The following is a 17,810-nucleotide window of genomic DNA, read 5'->3' on the forward strand; positions in this document are numbered from 1 at the left end:
GTGGGGGGGGGGGTCATGGAAATGAGATCTCATTAAAAATTTTAGGTCAGGGTATTGTTGAAACCTAAATCTAAGGCCACTGATGCATCCCAATTGATTGAAACGCACCCATAACAGCACCGTTTCTTCAGCCTTTTGCACAACAACAAAAAAATCATATACATGTTATTTTCTTTTCATCCCGTTTAAACACACACACAACGTCCTGGTTAATTTCATACACACACGCGTTTAGTAACAGATATATTTCAACAAAAAGGGCTTCCGTTTTCTCTTCTCTCTCTGCAACCGGGAAGTCGGTAGAATAATAAAATAAAATGAAAAAATAGACCAACAAACACACACACACACACACACACACACACATACATTAAACGGTACGGTCGTCGTCATATCATTATCCGCTGCCAAAATGTCGCTCTCGACCTCAGACAGCTTGAAAATAACAGCGTAAAGAGAGAGAGAGAGAGTGAGAGTGAAAATAAGAGAGAATATATACATTGGGGTGCGTCATTTTCCAGAGTGAGGGAAAACGGAGCTTATTCACCAAAAAATGGGAAAACCCCATCGCGTCTAGGCACTAGACGGACTGGAGCTCTTTTCTCAAGAGACCCTCCAATCAATTTTTTTTCATGCATGGGATTGTGATATCAACTTCCTCAGAAATGGTGAGTCTGTCTATTATAGACCTTTATTATTATTTTTTTTAAATCGTTCTTGTTTTCCCACCAGGAGGCGCACAGGCCTATTTTGAGAAATAAACTTCCGATTCCCCTTATCGTGAGTTTGAGAAAGTTTTGTGGGCTCGCGTGTGGGGATCATACCCATTAAATACTGCATGTGTGTGTGCGTGTGTAGTGTTCGAATCACATACTTGTTGGATAATTACCCAGTGATGAGTGATTGTGTACAATGAGAGGATACCTGAAAGGTTTCTTACTTTGTGGTGGTGATACTGTCATGGTGAGTGTGTTTGAAATTGATTTGAATTTTTAATGGAGATGAAATGTGAGCCTTTAGGGACCCCCCCCCCTTTAACCCTTTAAGCGGCATGGACGAGATATCAAGCCTCTCAAAGGACTCTTAATTATTTTAGTGATGACACACACAAGCCCAGATATATTGTGAAGTTCATTTCTCAATGGAACGCCCAGTGTTTCTCAAAGTGTGCGTTGTGGCCAGGGCAGTCTTTAGAGCATCATGGGCCAAGTAACTTTTCTGAGGCCCACCTGGCAAATTTTCGAAAATTTCAACTAGTTCATTTTTGTGAGGCCCCCATTCTCTCGAAGCCCCCGGACCGTGCCCGGGTGGGCCCATGCGTTAAGACAGCACTACTTCTGGCTCCTAGGGGCTTTCGCCAGCCTTTGTCAGAGGTGCCGCGGCGAGCTGGAGATATTGATTTGTGTGCGCGATTGATTTATTTATGCTTTAAAAGTGGCTCTTTTATGAGTGCATATAATATCTACTAAACTATTCCAGGGAAGCCGCTGGGGACAAAAGTTCGAGAACCACTGCTATACCCCTTTCCTTCGCAACTGCTGAAAATCGGAAGAAAGTCTATCTACTTGATTATTGATTAAAAAAGATATGACATTTAATTGAAGGTCTAGTGATTTCTGCTAAGCCGCTTAAAGGGTTAATAAAGTAGGAGGTCTTCCTAGTTTCAGCCGGTGCGAACTAAGGGGATGTAGGGTAAAATGTTCCACTCTCAGAAATCACTCTTACAAAATATTTAGGCTTGTCAATGCTAAAATAAGAGGTTTTTTTAAAGAGGCGAGATATCTCGTCACTGCCGCTTAGAGGGTTAAAACGTTATTTTTTAGATGTTTTTAGAGGCACTTGAACGGTTGGGCCAAAAAGGTGTCCATCAATCAATCTGAATTTTTATTTACCTTTTTTTCACTAAAGGTATTTTTATAGCAATTCTGTGCATTCCAAGTGTACGCAAGTGCCTTTTTTTTGTATGTCGAGTTCTCATTCCAGAATACTAATTTGGAGTTCGAGACTGACCAAAAAGTGTTTCGGTTAAGGCACCAAGTCATACAGGGGTACCTAAATTGTTTTCATTCAGTATTTTCAGTGAGATCACATTCTTTATGTATTTATGTATGTAGATGCTACTGTCAAAGACCGAAGTTGGCTCGGTCAATATTTGAAATCTGGGCTTTTTCCGGCCCCTATATATATGGCCATTTATAATTAGCCACAGCTAACCATACTTATTATGGTTAGATATGGGCAAAGGAATCTGAATATCGATATCTTAGTGATATTTATATAAGGATCGATATATATATATAAGGGCCGGCCAGAATCCTGGCTTAAGCCTGAATTTCGGACATTGTCCGAGTCAATTAGGCTGGCCACTTCGCCGGGCTTTGACAGCATCATATATATATTTGTATAAATACATGTATTTCCAGCAAGATATTCCAGACGCTTCGTTTTTCGTCCGCCCCAAGAAAAGAGGAACTCTTTTGAAACTAACCGGAAAAGGATGGCTCTATTCGGGAAGTTGGAAAAAACGCCACTGCGTATTGGACGGCACCAAGTTTTATTACTACGAAAATGAGGTCGGTGGCACACTTTTTAAAAGCATGATTTATTAGCATTAACCATTTATTTTCTCTTGCCCCCCTTTTTTCTTTTACTACTTATCAATAACTCATGACTCCATATAAGCCAATAATTTTGTACTAAAAATTGTGTGTTGGGATTTCCCCCACATGACTCATTGGAAAATATATTCAGGGAAGTTCACTTGATTGGAGATGACTCTGGATATGTTTTCAGGGTCATTGAGAAATCAGTTCAGCCTCGAAACATTCTTCCCATTACGAATCGATTGTCAATGCAATTTCAATTGGGAAAAGCGTTTGAGGGTTGTAGTGGCGCCACGATGAGATGACACTGCGGCTCTCAGCAGTAAGCAGTAAGCATCGTTTTGACCAGGCATCTTCAATTTGTTGCTGACGAGCACCATGGTGCTCAGTGAATTGCCAGCGGTTACTCGATGCTCACGCCCGATTCTGAACTCTCGAGGTTTTGATGAATTAATCTCTCCCCCCCCCCCCCGTTTCGTGAAGTCATATTAAAAATATTGGGAATATGCTAATTCGAGTTTGGAGAAATATGTTAGAATAGCCGGATGGGTGCTCTTCTTTTTTATGACGGGTATAAGAGGTGATTATAACTAGGAAAAGGTTGAAAATGCCTGGTTTAAGACGGAAGTAATAGCTTCCTAATTAGTTCATTGTCCATATTTGTCCAGCTGAGAAAGCTGCTGTTCAGTAGTGTCCTACAAGCAGTATGGCACACCTTCAGGCATACCATTAACTACGGCATTGGTGTCCAGTATCGTCCAGATTAGTGGCAACGAGTAATAAATTGGCTTGGAATAGCAATGAAAGAATGAATGTAATAATCTAATTCTTCACTTTACTTCCATTCCAAACCTCGTAGCTCAAAGTTCGTCAAAAATCCATCAGTCTACTGATGGATGAAGTTAAAAAAAACCACCTCAAACGAAGCTCTTTGGAAGTCACCAAAGTTCCATCCCAACTGTCCGTAGTCAACACCTTCTAGAGCAGAAGGTACTCTAAAAGGTGTTGCCGTAGTTCATAAAAATTTCCCAAAGTTCAATCTTTACTCCCCCGAAGCTCATCAGAAACCACCCAAGTTCCATCTTCCCTGCCCTTTCTCCGCTAATCAAAGCTCATTAAAAACCACCGAAGTTCCATTTCAACTGTCCGTTAGCTCATCAAATTCCCCCATAGCTCAATCTTTACTCCCCGAAGCTAATCAAAAACCACCGAAGTTCTGATTCTCCACCATCCAAAGCTAATCCAAAAAACAAATCTAAGTTCTACTCCAACTGCTCATAATTCATCAAAAGCCATTCCATCTCCGCTGTCCGAAACTGACTAATTTCCTTCACCCTACCTAAAATTCAAATGTTCAATTTCCCCCCCATTACCGTAATCTCGTCAAAGTCCTCATCCACTGTGTTTATCCTACACCTCCTATAGCAGAAAACCTCCGCGCGAAGCTTTGACGTCACCGAAGTCGTCCATTTCACCTGTAGCCATTGGTTGGATATAGGCGGTCCGACGCAGGGCCGCAACTGGGGGGGGGGGGTGCAGCGGATCTGGTGCCCCGGACGCCGGACTAGAAGGGGAGCAAATTTCACTCCTCTTTAACCTCTCCTTCAACATTATGGGGAGGTGCCAAAATGTGTGCTTGCCCAGAACCTCCTAGAGATAGAATGCCTACGCACTCAGCTTGTGACGTCAGTAAGCAATCCATTTTCATCATCGTTGTCAGGAAAAGAAATGATCGGGTTCAGAATTGGCGATTTCTATGCCCCACATCCAGGAATCACTACGCGGTATTTGTGAGCCAATCAGGAAGATTCTACGCCAAAATAAGAAGAAACGAAATAGGATGCTGCGTTTCAAAATGTGGCAAACTTGCTAGGTAGTCTGAATGACGTTTATGGCAAACAGTGCAGAGGCCTTCTATCTCTAGGAGGTGATGGCTTGCCCCGGCTGACCAAACATCTAGTTGCGGCCCTACCCCGACGGCGACGTATGCGAAATCTTTACCTTTTTTTGCAGTACATCCAATGCCTATAGGGTGAAATGGACGACTTCAGTGACGTCACGAGCTTCGCGCGGAGGCTTTCTGCTACAGAAGGAATTGGTTTATCCCCGTCATGATCAGGGTCACCGATACAAAGGGTAATTATTCGCAACTTTGACGTCACTCGTAAATCGTATCGATTTACCAAAGCACCGTAAACGCGTAAAGTATTCCCAGACTCTTTGACTCGCGTCGAATCTATCACGTTCTTACGAGAATGATCCCGTGATTGAGCTTACATTGACACATGCACGAAACTCCACATAGAGTTGAAAGCAATTCAAAGATATACGTTTTTCTCCCGTAAATCACCATCGAGATGGCGCCGACGCACTTCTCATTTTTTTCTTTTTCTTTCTCGTCTCTGGGTGCTCATCTCCAGACGCTTCTTCTTTCATCGTAACACAGCCCACGAGAGTACTCTACAGCCTCTCATATACTCTATAAATAGTTTCCTCAACTCTTCTTCAACCAGAGACACATTCTCGTGATTTGTGGGCGCAGTTGGAGCTCTTTTTCCTTTTCCGTGTGTTTATTTCTTCCACTTCACCTCGAGGGTAGATTGAATGCGCGCCATACCTCAGTCTCTTCTTCAAATTGACGCAAGAAGCACCTTTTTTTTTCTTTTGTTTTGTTTACAAATGTGTTTTCATGGTCGACGCTCGTTGAAAAATGAAGAGAAGCTCAAGAGAGAAGAGGAGGAGAAGAAGATTCCCATATATTTAGTTCGGGGGGAATCTTCTTCACACACGTCCTGGAGCTGGTTTTGAAAAGTAAATAAACGACAAGGCGGCTGTTTCGAAAGTGCTCAAGGGGAGTAAAAAAAAAAAACAACTTGAACTTTATTCCACGTGTTTGTGTGCGTTACTTATGATGTGTGTGTGTGTGTGTGCGCTTGGGTTTCTGGAACTCGTGAAAAGCCGTCGAAAACACGTTCCCGCTGGTACCTTTACATTCGTGGAATGCCTTTGCTTTAATGCAGCAACAATCTCAGAATCTCAGTCTGGTACGGGTCCAGAAGTATGGGGGGGGGGGGACTTAGCGGGATATAGCCAATGCGGTCGGTGAGGTCGGGAGGGGGGCGGCAGATTTGAGGAATGAGTGGTCAAGAGAATTTAGTGGAATGGGAGAAGGATGACACAAAAGAGCTGTAAGGCATTCATGGTTTTTCCGCGTGGTTGCTTTACAGCTTTTGCCATCCTTCTCCCATTCTACTTACTAATTCTTTTGACCACTCTAACTTTGAGGAGCAAATGCGAGTCGATCTCCTCGTTGGAAAGCCTCGCCACAGAGAGCAACCACGCCTACACACAACGATACAATTATTCAATCATTACACTTCACTCATGGTCAGAGAAATTGCCGTTGGACGGCTGCACCACACATAACAGGCATTACACGGAAACAGACTTCACGTTAAGTTAACAACACATACATGTGCAGTTTCCAGCATGATCCGGGTTTCCTTCGACCACCCGTTGAAATCTTTTCACTGAGACAGAGCGGCGGGCCACGATTTGGCTGAGAGGAGGAGGTGAACAATTAAAACAGCAATCTAGATAGCAATAAGGGACCTGGTCAGTGAGAGCTAAAGTCCCTTAGAAAACGAGGGAATGGACCAGTGAGCGACCGAAAGAGTGGCTGGCCTAGAGAGTTTGCAAGCATGTAAGTGAACAAAAGTGTGACCTAGAAAGCGAGGGACCAGATCGGTGAGTAATCTAGATTGCGAATGGACAGATTGGTGAATGACCTAAAGAGTGATCCAGGGATGTGTACAAGCACGCGTGAGGAGTGACCAAAAATGTCCGGAAGAATGTGAACAATCAAGAGTGATCTGAAGAGAGTGATGATGGACAAAAAGAGTAATCAAGAAAGTGTGCGAGCAGATGAGGGACCAAAAGAGAAACTTAAAGCACAGGCATATTTACAGAATAAGGGTGCTACGGGGGCTTTAACCTTGGGCGGAAAATTTTAGGAATGAGCAGTCTAGAAAAATTAGATTAGAATGGAAGAAGGGCGGCAAAACCTTAAATAAGCATCTGCACGGGTCATCGGATCTGTGTCCTTCCTGTTGGGGGTCATTCGAATAGAAGGTGGGCAAAAAGTTAAAAAAAGTGGTTAAAAATTCATAAAAACCGGAAAAATAACCGAAATAAAAAACGGTTTGCAGGTCACGGGAATTTTTTTAAGACGGGGAAAAATAACTAAAAAACAGCCGATAGATAGCGCTGACGTACACAAGTCAAAGAAAAGATACGCAAATAACGAACAGAATTCCACCAAATCGTTTATTACAGCAGTAGTATGTGTTCCACATGACCACCACCACCACAGGGGATAACACATTGCAGGCGAGTCACAAATCCAGCAACGGGGCAGAGTGCAGTAGGTCCACATACACGGTTCACAACGGTCAACTGATTGTGGATTAGGAGCGCAAGTTCTTATAACCGTCTCATTTGGATATTTCCACCGAAGTCGCTCGTGGCGACGCCATCTATCGGCTGTTTTTTAGTTATTTTCCTGTCAAAAAAATTCCCGTGACCTAGCGATGCTAACCCTGCAAACCGTTTTTATTTCTGTTATTTTTCCGGTTTTTATTCATTTTTAAAGTTTCTACAGACTTTTTTCCCACCCTGTGTTACCTCAATATCGACGACGGAGGGGTTGTTTGATGACAAGGGGGAGGGGGTTTCAATGATGCTTACGTCATCAATCATCCTTTATAAAAACATCTTACTAACAGACATGTTACCGGGTGTGCGAAAAACAAGAAAAACCTTTCCGTAGTTTGTGGACGCCTGAAATAACATTCTTCCTATTGATAAGACCTCTCCAGAGCCACTTTAGTGATCTCCAAATGTTCCGCGGATACTTCAAGTATTCTAAAAATGTGTTGCGCGGGGCCACTTAAGTGCTGTGGAATTGCGCCTCGCGTCATTTAAGTGTTCCGTGAATATGCCGCAGATCGCTTACGTAATCTGGGAAGGTGCCGCGGATCACTTAAGTATTCTGTAAATGTGCCGCGGGTAACTGGAGGGATGTAGAACTACGGGCCGCTTAAGTGTTATAAAACTGTGCCGCACGTTACTCAATTGATCTCTAAATGTGTCACGGACCGCTTAAATGCTGTGGCGGGGGTATATGGGAGCTTGTGCCCCCCCCCCCTTCGTGTACGTCCCTGATCCTAACACAAGCGTTAGGAGGTAGAAGGGCATAGCTGAGCTTCCACCTCCTCATTTCTAAATGTCTCTCTCTCATCGCCCTGCTATGAATTGGTATCCTTCTTAAATTTCTGCTGCATCCTTATTTCTCACTGTTGCCATTTTTTTATGAATTGCTATACTTCCTTGTACCTTCTTAAATGTTTGCCTCATTGCCCTCTTACTAATTCGTGTTCTTCGTTTACCCTTCTCAAATTTCCGCATCCTTATTTCTAAATGTCTGCTTCCTTGCCCTTCTTTGAATTGTTGCCCTGCCTTGTTCTTCTACGAATTTCTGTCCTTTCTTGACCCTTCTTAACCCTTTAAGCGGCAATTACTCACTAAACCCCTCCCCCTTCAGAACGCCATATTTTTTTTTTAACGAAGTAGTCTTTCTTCCGATTTTCAGAAGGTGCAAACTGGGGTATACGGAAAAGTTTTCCATTGAGGAAATCAGTTTTGCAAAATATTTGGGCTTGTTTGTCAATTGTAAAATAAGAGGCTCGTATCTAGACTATATATCTAGTCATTGCCGCTGAAAGGCATAAGCGGAGATTGACTTGGAAATCTGGGGGAGCAAGGTCATCATTGCTGGGGGAGGGGGGGGGGCACGATAATGATGATGATGATATCAATTCATATATGCATATATACATTAGATCAGTCGACTCCACTTTGACGCTGGGGAACCCCATGCTCCTCCCCCCCCCCCCCCGTATTTCCGCCCATTCTGAAAGGGTTAAATTCCCACCTCCTGATTTCTATATAAATGTCTGCTTCCTTGACTTTCTATGAATTGCTGTCCTTCCTTCCTTAAAATTTCTGCTTCTATTGCCGTTTTTCCCCTGCCCATTTCCGAATTTCGGCCCCCTCTTGCTGTTTGGCGTCCGGCGTCCCGGACGACGAAGACTTAAAAACAGGGTTGCAACTGGGGGCAACCCGATGAATCGGAGTTGCGAATAACTATTTTTTGATCAGCATGCCTTGATAAGTTAACATTATTGATTGGATTTATAGATCTTTTTTTTTTTATATCACCTTGATACGCTAAAATACATTTTCAGAAGAGTCACGGATCGGAGCGTACGTGCGGGGTGCTCAGCCTGGATTATTATGATGTCTGCGAAGAATACGAGACGAAAGACAAGAAGAACTCGTACGTCTTCATCATCGGCACGTCCGTCAGAGGTTTCTTCGACGTGAGTTGCAATTCCTTACCTCGTTGTACGCCCTTTAATTGCACATTACAACATACAATTTCTGATTGGTCAACTAACAACAGACACAGACAGAAGTTTCTTGAAGACCCAGACTAATTTATTATTCCCAAACGGTTTGCTGAGTCCACGCCCATGGCCAACACAATGGTGGGGCTGTCAGGGCTGCAGCCCCGGAGCCCGAAACAATTACTATAGTCTTTTTTGTTTTTTTCATGCAATAAATTCACTATGGAAGGCCCGTGAAAAGTCTGGCCTAGGGGCTTGGCTCAAGGATATGGGAACCATGTCCATGCCATTCCCCCCCCCCCCCCCAAGGGGGAAGCTGACAGAGTTCTTGTGTAAGGGGGGCCCAAAGATCAGTTTTATATATCTCTATGCCGCAGGTAAAGGGCACTGTGTCCATTTTCATCAATATTGAGATAACGCTATTAATTTACGGTACTTTTGTTGCACATAAGTACAGGCCATAAAGTCTTATTTTAATAAATAACTGAGATATTCACTTTATAAAACAAGCGAGCTCCATAGGAAGCCATACTAAAAAGATCCTTAAACGGCTCTCCTGTAAAATTCCCCTTTTGTGACATGGTGGCCCTTTACCTCCTATGTGTACAGATACATTAAAAAATTTTTTTTTTTACATTTTATGAATTTACTAGAAAATAAATTTCAGGTTCTTGCCTGTCATAAGGGGGGTTCACCAAAAAACTCCAACTTAGGGTCGTCGCTAAAAAAAATGTGGATGCCCTGAAATATTGAAGGTGCCGCAAAATCAGCCAGGGATGTGCCACGAGATATTTTTCAAAATAAAATTAAAGTAGAACCTCTCAAAATATATTGGCCACCCAAGAGAATCTGCTTTACCGTAAATTGGTACATAATTGGGAAATTTCGGCTCTCCCACTGGCCATTTCAATGGGCTTTTAGCATTGTTTCTGTCAGAATCCCATGTAAGTAAAAACTCAGAACGAGATACAAGACTTGTCATAGTGTTCCTCAACCAACTCACGGCAACTCGCCCATATAGGCCAGGGCCGTAAGTAGGATTTTTGCCCCCCCCCCCACAACTTTAAAATTCGATAATTTTATAACAGTGTTTTTTGTTCCCACTTAAAATTGCCGCCCCCAAAATTTTGCCACCCTGGGAAGTTACCCTTCCTGCCTCCCCCCCCCCCCTCTAGTTCCGGCCCTGCATAGGCAAAGGCGGTCACCTTACAGCTGACCAGGAACACAAACGTAATACAGCAAAGCCTCTTGATAGCAGACGTCCGTTAATAGACTGTGAACGTATAACAACCAGCGATTAATGCGTGATCACCTGATTAATCACATTTACCGTAACATATGCATTGAAGCTCCCGAGAGTTAAAAACAAAAATAGAAAAGTGTCCATTAACTACTAACACAGGGAATGTCCTTTACGAGGGGCTCCGCTGCATTCACTCCCAGGGCTATATTTTGTAAACATTCTGGACGGCACCAAGGTATTCAAAAACCCAGTCTAATTTCCAAGGGTGCCGTAACCGTGAACATAGAAGAAAAAATTAACATTTGTGGCTCAATCAACCCAGTTTAGACACGATTAAACCAATCAAGTCCATCATTAGGCAAAAAAAAACGTCCATAAGACCTCACCAAAGCTAAAATAGGAAATTTCTCGCGGACCCTTGGCCAACATTCCTCTCAAGAGTGTCAACATAAGATTATATAAAGTGTCATTCACACTTATGTAAGAAGGAAAGAAAATGAATTCTTTCTTTCTTTCCTTCTTCTTCTACTTTCGGCCGCTCATTTGACCATCATTCCTTTTTAAAGAAAGCGGCTGTTATTATTGGGCGGGTTCAAAAACAAAAAAACGCCTCGTGACGTCACGCAAAAACTTGTTCAACGTTTTATATATAAAGTGCTAAGAAAGAAGCTTTTTCTTCTTCTTCTTAATTCTTTTGTTTCTTCTTTCTTTTCTTTCTTTCTTTCTTCGTCATTAACAAAAACCAAAAAAAAACCAACAACAGAACCGTCATCAGTTCGCGGCCGAAACCGAGGCCGAGATGCAAGACTGGATTCGGTCCGTGCATGACGTCATCGCGGAAGCCCGAAACATCCGCAGCCGGGCCGGAAGGACCCGTATCGGAAGTGACAAAATATCACCAGTTATTACCGGTAACCGGATACAAGTCATATCACAGGTACGTATTTATCTCGTTTATTTCGTTTCTCCGAGGCTATTTCTGTAAATGACTCTCCCGAAAAAACACACAAAAAAAAGTAAACAAATGGCTATTATTATTTATTAGCATTGTAGATGTACCAGGTCGTGAAGCTGGTATAACCAGACTTCTTGTATGAGGTGGGTTGGGGATTGGAGGGGAGGGGGGCCCTGCAAAAGAGGATGGCCATGAATTTTCAACGAGAGGGCCCTTTGGCTAGAGTCAGCCAGAATTCCTCACTGCGCATAATTTTTTAAGGACGTTATCACAGTAAGAGACAAAAATATCGCGGCTAGTCGTGGTGTTGTTGTTATTCCTTCACGGGTTACATTTATGGTTAACCGGAATTTAACGACCCTTTTGGGGGTGTATAACTATTAATTTTATAATCAAAATTAAATGCCGGATTCAAAATTTGGAAGGTAAGTTTGTGTCGATGCGATGTTAATTGCAATGGATATGAGTTGAGAGGAAAGTTTATTGAAAATATTTTTATGTAGATTGCAATTTGATCGATATTGTAGATGTTTTAATCACGTAAAGATTAATTAATTAATTAATTAATTAATATGTGTTCGGGGGGATTTAGTGGAGGAAGAAATGTCAGAAGGTATTTGTGAATGTTCCCGATTTCTTCGTTGTACAAAATCAGTTTTCTTTGTAGCTAAATACGGTATTTATATCTCCGATTTCTACTTTACCAAATGCTATTATTCGTGATTTCTTCCTCTACGAATGCCAATATTACCGATTTCTTCTTTTGCCGAATGTTAATATCTCCAATTTTTTTTCATTACCAAATGGCAATGTTAATGATGTTCTTCTTTGCGGTTGTTAAAAAATCTACGATTTCTTTATTGTTAAAATCAATTATTTATTCATTGCCAAATATCTATAGTTTTCCGATTTTGTCTTTGCCAAATGTTAATATTATATCCGATTTCAGTATCAAATGCCAATATTCTTGGTTTCTTTTTTTTTTTTTAGTCGATTGTTAATATACCCAATTTTTTCGTTATCGAATGCCAATATTCTCAATTTCTTCATTACTAAGTGTTAACATTCTCAATTTCTTCGTTGCTGCATGTTAGCCGCTGTGGTGGTCGAGTAGTTATAGTGACGGACTCGCGATGCGAGGATCCGGGTTCGAACCCCACAGTGGTGGTCGGCTGAAGTTGGTTTTCTGTGGTTCCTAACTTTAAGGCGCAAATGCGAGCCGATCTCCCCGTTAAAAAGTCTCGCCACAGAGAGCAACAGTCCTACAACGATAAATCATTCAATCATAACACTTCACTCATAGTTAGAAAAGCTGGTGGCAGATGGCAGCACTACACATAACAATCATTACAGAGAAACAAAAAACTTCACGTCAGGTTTCACTACACGTACACGCACATTCCCGCATGTACCGATTCGTTGGGGGTTCCGCGGGGGGGGCATGTGTGGTGTAGCATTTCTCGAATATTCTGTTTTTTCCCCTCAAAAATCTTGTAAAGAAGTGACATCTTTGTGTGGTGTAGCAGTAGTAGGTAGGGACTCCAAAAAATGGCTCGGGGATCCATGATGTTCTTAAGTCAGCCACCTCGTTGAGCAATTTGCCTGTTGTGGCGTTGTATTTGTATTAACATTATCAATTTCTTCTCTGCCAAATGCCCAATATCACCTATTTCATCATCAATTGCCAATATTCCCGATTTTGTTTTAGCTGTTTATACACCGTACACCACTGCCAACCACCCCCCTCCCTCTCCTACAAAATTGCATTAATTCGTCGCTGGACTACAGTATCACAATTTCCGATTTTAAAAAAATTTTTTTTATGCTGTCAGTTGTTTCGTTCAGCTCTCGATATTAGGAGTGTCAGCGTTTTGTACCAAATCCGGACAGAAACAAAAAAACAAAAACAAGATAAAAACCTCATCTATCTCATAATCATTCTCAATGTAATATCATGACCAACATTAAACCCGATACCACCAGCAAATGGCCAAAATTAAGGACATCCTGGTTTTAATGACAACCTGCGGACAAGTCATCAACAAACAAAAAAAAAAAAACAATGCCAATGAGAGCTAAAATAGAATTTAGTCATATTACGTTATTACTGAGAGAGAGAGAGAGGGCCATGTAATGACCATATCGGGTTATCATCTGAAACAAACAAATACTCACGTTTGAGAGGGAGGGAGAGAGAGAGAGAACACTTCACTCTCTCTCTCTCTCTCTCTCTCTCTCTCTCTCTCTCTCCCGTGTTACGAACTAAACTTTGACGAAAAAGGTCCTCGAAAACATTTGATGCTGATTGGTGAGACGGAAACTGGAGAGAGACCTTAATCTAATCTATGTATTTTCTGTGTAACGATATCACGCTCTTTTATTAGTGAATTTGTGAAGAAAACGCCGACACCAACTTCCTGCGGAGAATTTCATTCCAGATTATGATTCTATTACCGTTTGAAAAAAAAAATCGATACGAATATAACGGATATTGTTCAGGAAAAAGGTACGTTCTCTTCAAAAAAATGTCTAAAAATCAATATTTATTTACCTTTTATCTCGAGTTTTCAATGCATTTATGTCAGAAATTCTCTGATCCGTTACGTGTTTCGAACTCGAAAGAAAATCACCTGATGTCACGATATAATTTTGCTCTAACGCCCATCTAAGCCAGTGTTTCTCGAAGTGTGCGTCGCGGCGAGCTGGAGATACTGATTTGTGTGTCTATTCACGCTTTGAAGCGGTTCTTTTATAGACGTAAAAATATCTACGCTGGAAAATTTTCTGGGGGAGCCAAGGGTGAATCACGAATCCGGTAGGGGAGCCACGAGTGACAAAAGTTTGGACGCTGTGGTGGTCGAGTAGTCATAGTGAGGATACGGACGTGTATATCTATGTTTCGCTGTTCTGACGCTGTTTTCTGAGTGGATTGCGACCAAATTAGTGGTGGGGAGGGGGGGGGGGGTGAATTTCGAAAATTAGTGGTTGGGGGAAACTTGGAGTAAACTGGAAGAATTGCGTCAAAATATTAGCGTAGCTCGCAGGTGGCAAAACCACAAATCCTTCTCAGAGTTTCGCTGTGAACATATGGCCTTCTTGGCCGCTGTGGTGGTCAAGTGGTCATAGTGACGGACTCGTATCGCAAGGACCCGGAACCGACCATGCCCCCCCCCCCCCTGCTCTGTCCCCATAGAGCAGTGTTTCTCAACCTTTTTTGACTCGCGGAGCAATTTTTATTTTAAAAAATTCTATGGCGAAGCCCCGTATAGGCCCATTTTTTAATTATTCATTCAAGTTACTGATTTGTTTTTACTATTTAAAAATATTTATAACTATTTTTTAAATTTTACTGGTTCTTTTTTAATTTCCTCGAGCGGCCGCGGAGCCCCTGGAGAGTGCACAAGGAGCCCCCAAGGGCTCCACGGAGCACCGGTTGAGAACCATTTCCATAGGGGATATAAGCTGGTCACCCGGAGGGTTTTGGGCCATGGTGGAAGAGCGATGAAATGTCCGGAGCACTAAGCACCAAAAGACCACCGGGGGTAAGACGACAAAAAGTTGAGGTTACATGGGCAGGTGCATACGCACGTCACCAGCAGGCCACGAAGGGGATCCACGTATAACTATAGACATATATAAGTGAGATATATAAACATATATATACAAACATAAACACTTACATATATAATATGTACAAGACAGATGACATTGTCCATTGACAGCAACGGCAATCAACGAACTTATCGCAAGGATCCGGGCTCGAACCCACCCGTCGCCACAGTGGCGGTCGGCTGAAGTTGGTTTTCTGCGTTTCCCAACTTCGAGGCACAAATGTGATCTCCCCGTTAAAAAAGTCTCGCCGCAGAGAGCAACAGCCCTACACAACGACACAGTTATTCCATCATTGCACTTCGCTCATAGTTAGAAAAACCGATGGCAGATGGCGGCACCACACACAACAAACATTACACAGAAACAAACTTCATGTCAGGTTCATAACACGTACACACAGGTTCCAGTATGTACCAATTCGTTAGAAGCTCCGGGGAGGAATATGGACAGAGGTGTATGTCTGGTTTAGTAGTAGTGACAAAAGTTTGAGAACCACTGCCCAACGCTGTCTTAACGCACGGCCCGGGGCCTCTCACAAAAATGAGAACCGGTTCAAATTTTCGAGAATTCGCCGAGGCCTCAGAAAAACTCGCTTGGCCCGGAGGCCCATCATGCTCTTAAGACGGCCCTGCCACTGCCCTAAGTGATATCTAGATTTCTTGTTGGAATAGTTAGGATTTATTCCTATAGAGTTTCATGGCGGTGTTCTCCAAAGTGAAAGTTCCCGAATAACTTGTTTTTGTGCTTTTAGACTTTCACAAATTTGGTCTAACTCCTTTTGCATACAAAGGCCATAACAGTCACTCTGCCCAATGAGGTGGCTGAAGACACCGAAAAATGCCCACAAAAAAAATGGATGTCAACAAAACAACCGAAAGCTGTGAGGAAAACATAATAAATTTATCATAAAAAAATTATGGTTTCCTCATCTAAATATGGATGCCAGTATGAATATCGTATTTCTTTTTAAGCGTGTCAATTGAGGTAGAATTCCCGACACCCGAGCGTAAGCTATTCCATGTACAGTGCCGCAACTAGGCAGGTGCAACAGGTGCACCCGCACAGAACCCACTTGGAAGGGGCCCGAGAATGGGTCAGAAGGGGCCTAAATGCAAATTCTTGCACAGGGAACAGGAATGGCTAGTCACGGCACTACCCATGTATTCACAACCTTGTTAGACGAAAATTCCCTGCGACACCACAACCAGTGCCGTCTTAACGCATGGGCCTATCCGGGCATGGCCGGGGGCCTCAGAAAAACGAGAAGTAGTAAAATTTTTCGAGAATTTCAGGTTGGGACTCAGAAAAATCACTTGACCCATGATGCTCTAATTAAGACGGTCCTGACCACAACCTGGAGTTGCCCTTAGCAATCGATGCTAGTGTGTGCGTGTGAATGAACGAGCTGAGCAACTGAGATTCGGTAAAGTTATTTCTTAAGATTCGGTAACCAACGGTTTCCTAACTGGAATTTCCTAAGTGGAATTCCTAGTCAGCGTGATGGTGGTTACCTATTTTTCCCTCCGAAGACGGCACCCATGGTGTGTCGAAATGCATTAATAATTTCGTATTTCTCCGTGTATTTGCCTTTTCGTTGTTCTTTTGTGTATATACACACATACCAGGTGAAGGATTATTTACTCTTCCATGTTCAAAAATTAACCACGGGCTCCGCATCAGTGTAAACGCCGAAAGTGTAAAAATGTTTCTTAAAAAAAAAAAACGCGTTAAAACGCCGTGACGGATATGCTAAGAAATACCGAATGATATTTTGGGGGAACTCCAAAACGACTCCACGTGAATCATCATCTGTCGAGATATAATCAGTGAAGTCTTTCACGCGTGTTGCGTTACATCACCTCTTCCGTCAAGCCCATCTTAATACTAATGCAGTATAGATATAACGGGCATCGCGCCGATGAGGGCAATCACGACAGATCAAAAACTGATGTTCTCAAATGGATCTTCCAGTTTCCGTCACATCATCAGCTAATGTAGCTAGAATTTTAAGAGGGGGGCGGGGGGATTCCCCATATAATAACAGCTACGTAACTTGATCGACATTACCAGTTACGGCTGGCTAGAACCATGCTTATTGATGGGCATCGGACATGAAGGGGCAAAACACCGCTGCTGCTGCTGCGTATCTTTGCACGATTCGCTGAATGATTTTGTAAAGTGATTCTGATGCTTTCGTCTTCATCGCTCAGCAAATCGGTACAACAGATTCCTTGAGCGTGGATGGCAACGTTCACCAATCCCCCCCCCATCTCACACAGGAATAGTTCTTCTCTTCTAAAGAGAGCAGCGTGTCAAACAGATGTACCACGTGTGTGTGCTTTGAGTTGAAGAGAGCGGCCTCTTATTTGAGTTATTTATAGAGAATTTTCTGTCATGTTTTCCTGAAGGGACTCTTTTTAAAAGTAATTTTTGTTTCTCTTCTGTTCGCATTTGACATCGTTATCATTTCATTTTTTTTTTTTTACTGGTGATGACGCTCTTTACGCGCTGACTGTCAAGCACAGCTTGTCAGTGTTATGGCCGGAAGAAAATTTTAGCCGTACATCCTCAACCCACGCGGGCTAAATGCGGCCCGCGGGCTAAATGCGGCCCTCAGAGTCATATGATATGGCCAGCAACTATAAACCCTATTTTGTTAAGATGGACTAAACATCCCCTTTACAGATTACTTAAGTGGCCCGCGGTGCAATTCCACGTTGCTTGAATGGCCCGTGGCATATTCCCACGTCCTCCAAGTCTGGGTGGCCATTTCCAAGCCATGCCATAATCAAGATTATTAACGATGCGCGTGCCACTCTTTTAGCACGTCCCGTTTTTACGGGACGCGAGCATTCTCTCTGTTTCTACAAAATACTGTTCAGCTGTTCCCTTATTTTCGTAAACATTTTCGGTTTGTTTTTTTTTTAGTT

The 17,810-nt window shown here is 42.6% G+C and overlaps 1 protein-coding gene across 2 annotated transcripts in view; it reads left to right on the forward strand.

Annotated features, from left to right (window-relative positions):
* Positions 1-351: 351 nt before the first annotated feature.
* Positions 352-17,810, forward strand: part of LOC149068849 (uncharacterized) — a 38,410-nt gene continuing 20,951 nt past the window's right edge. Inside the window, exons 1-4 of one of the 2 annotated variants that reach the window (XM_089250688.1) lie at positions 352-668; positions 2,424-2,573; positions 8,909-9,043; positions 11,077-11,250. In XM_089250688.1, the coding sequence (XP_089106814.1) occupies positions 633-668; positions 2,424-2,573; positions 8,909-9,043; positions 11,077-11,250 (495 nt within the window). In that variant the 5' untranslated portion in view covers positions 352-632. Of the gene's footprint in view, positions 669-783; positions 964-2,423; positions 2,574-8,908; positions 9,044-11,076; positions 11,251-17,810 lie in introns of those variants that run through there. The other variant, XM_089250686.1, reaches the window with a different exon arrangement.

The sequence above is a fragment of the Pholcus phalangioides genome, unplaced genomic scaffold, assembly GCF_987345545.1.
Source record: "Pholcus phalangioides strain wild (caught in Gottingen) unplaced genomic scaffold, Ppha-v1.0 ptg000024l_1, whole genome shotgun sequence".
Taxonomy (NCBI): Eukaryota; Metazoa; Arthropoda; class Arachnida; order Araneae; family Pholcidae; genus Pholcus; species Pholcus phalangioides.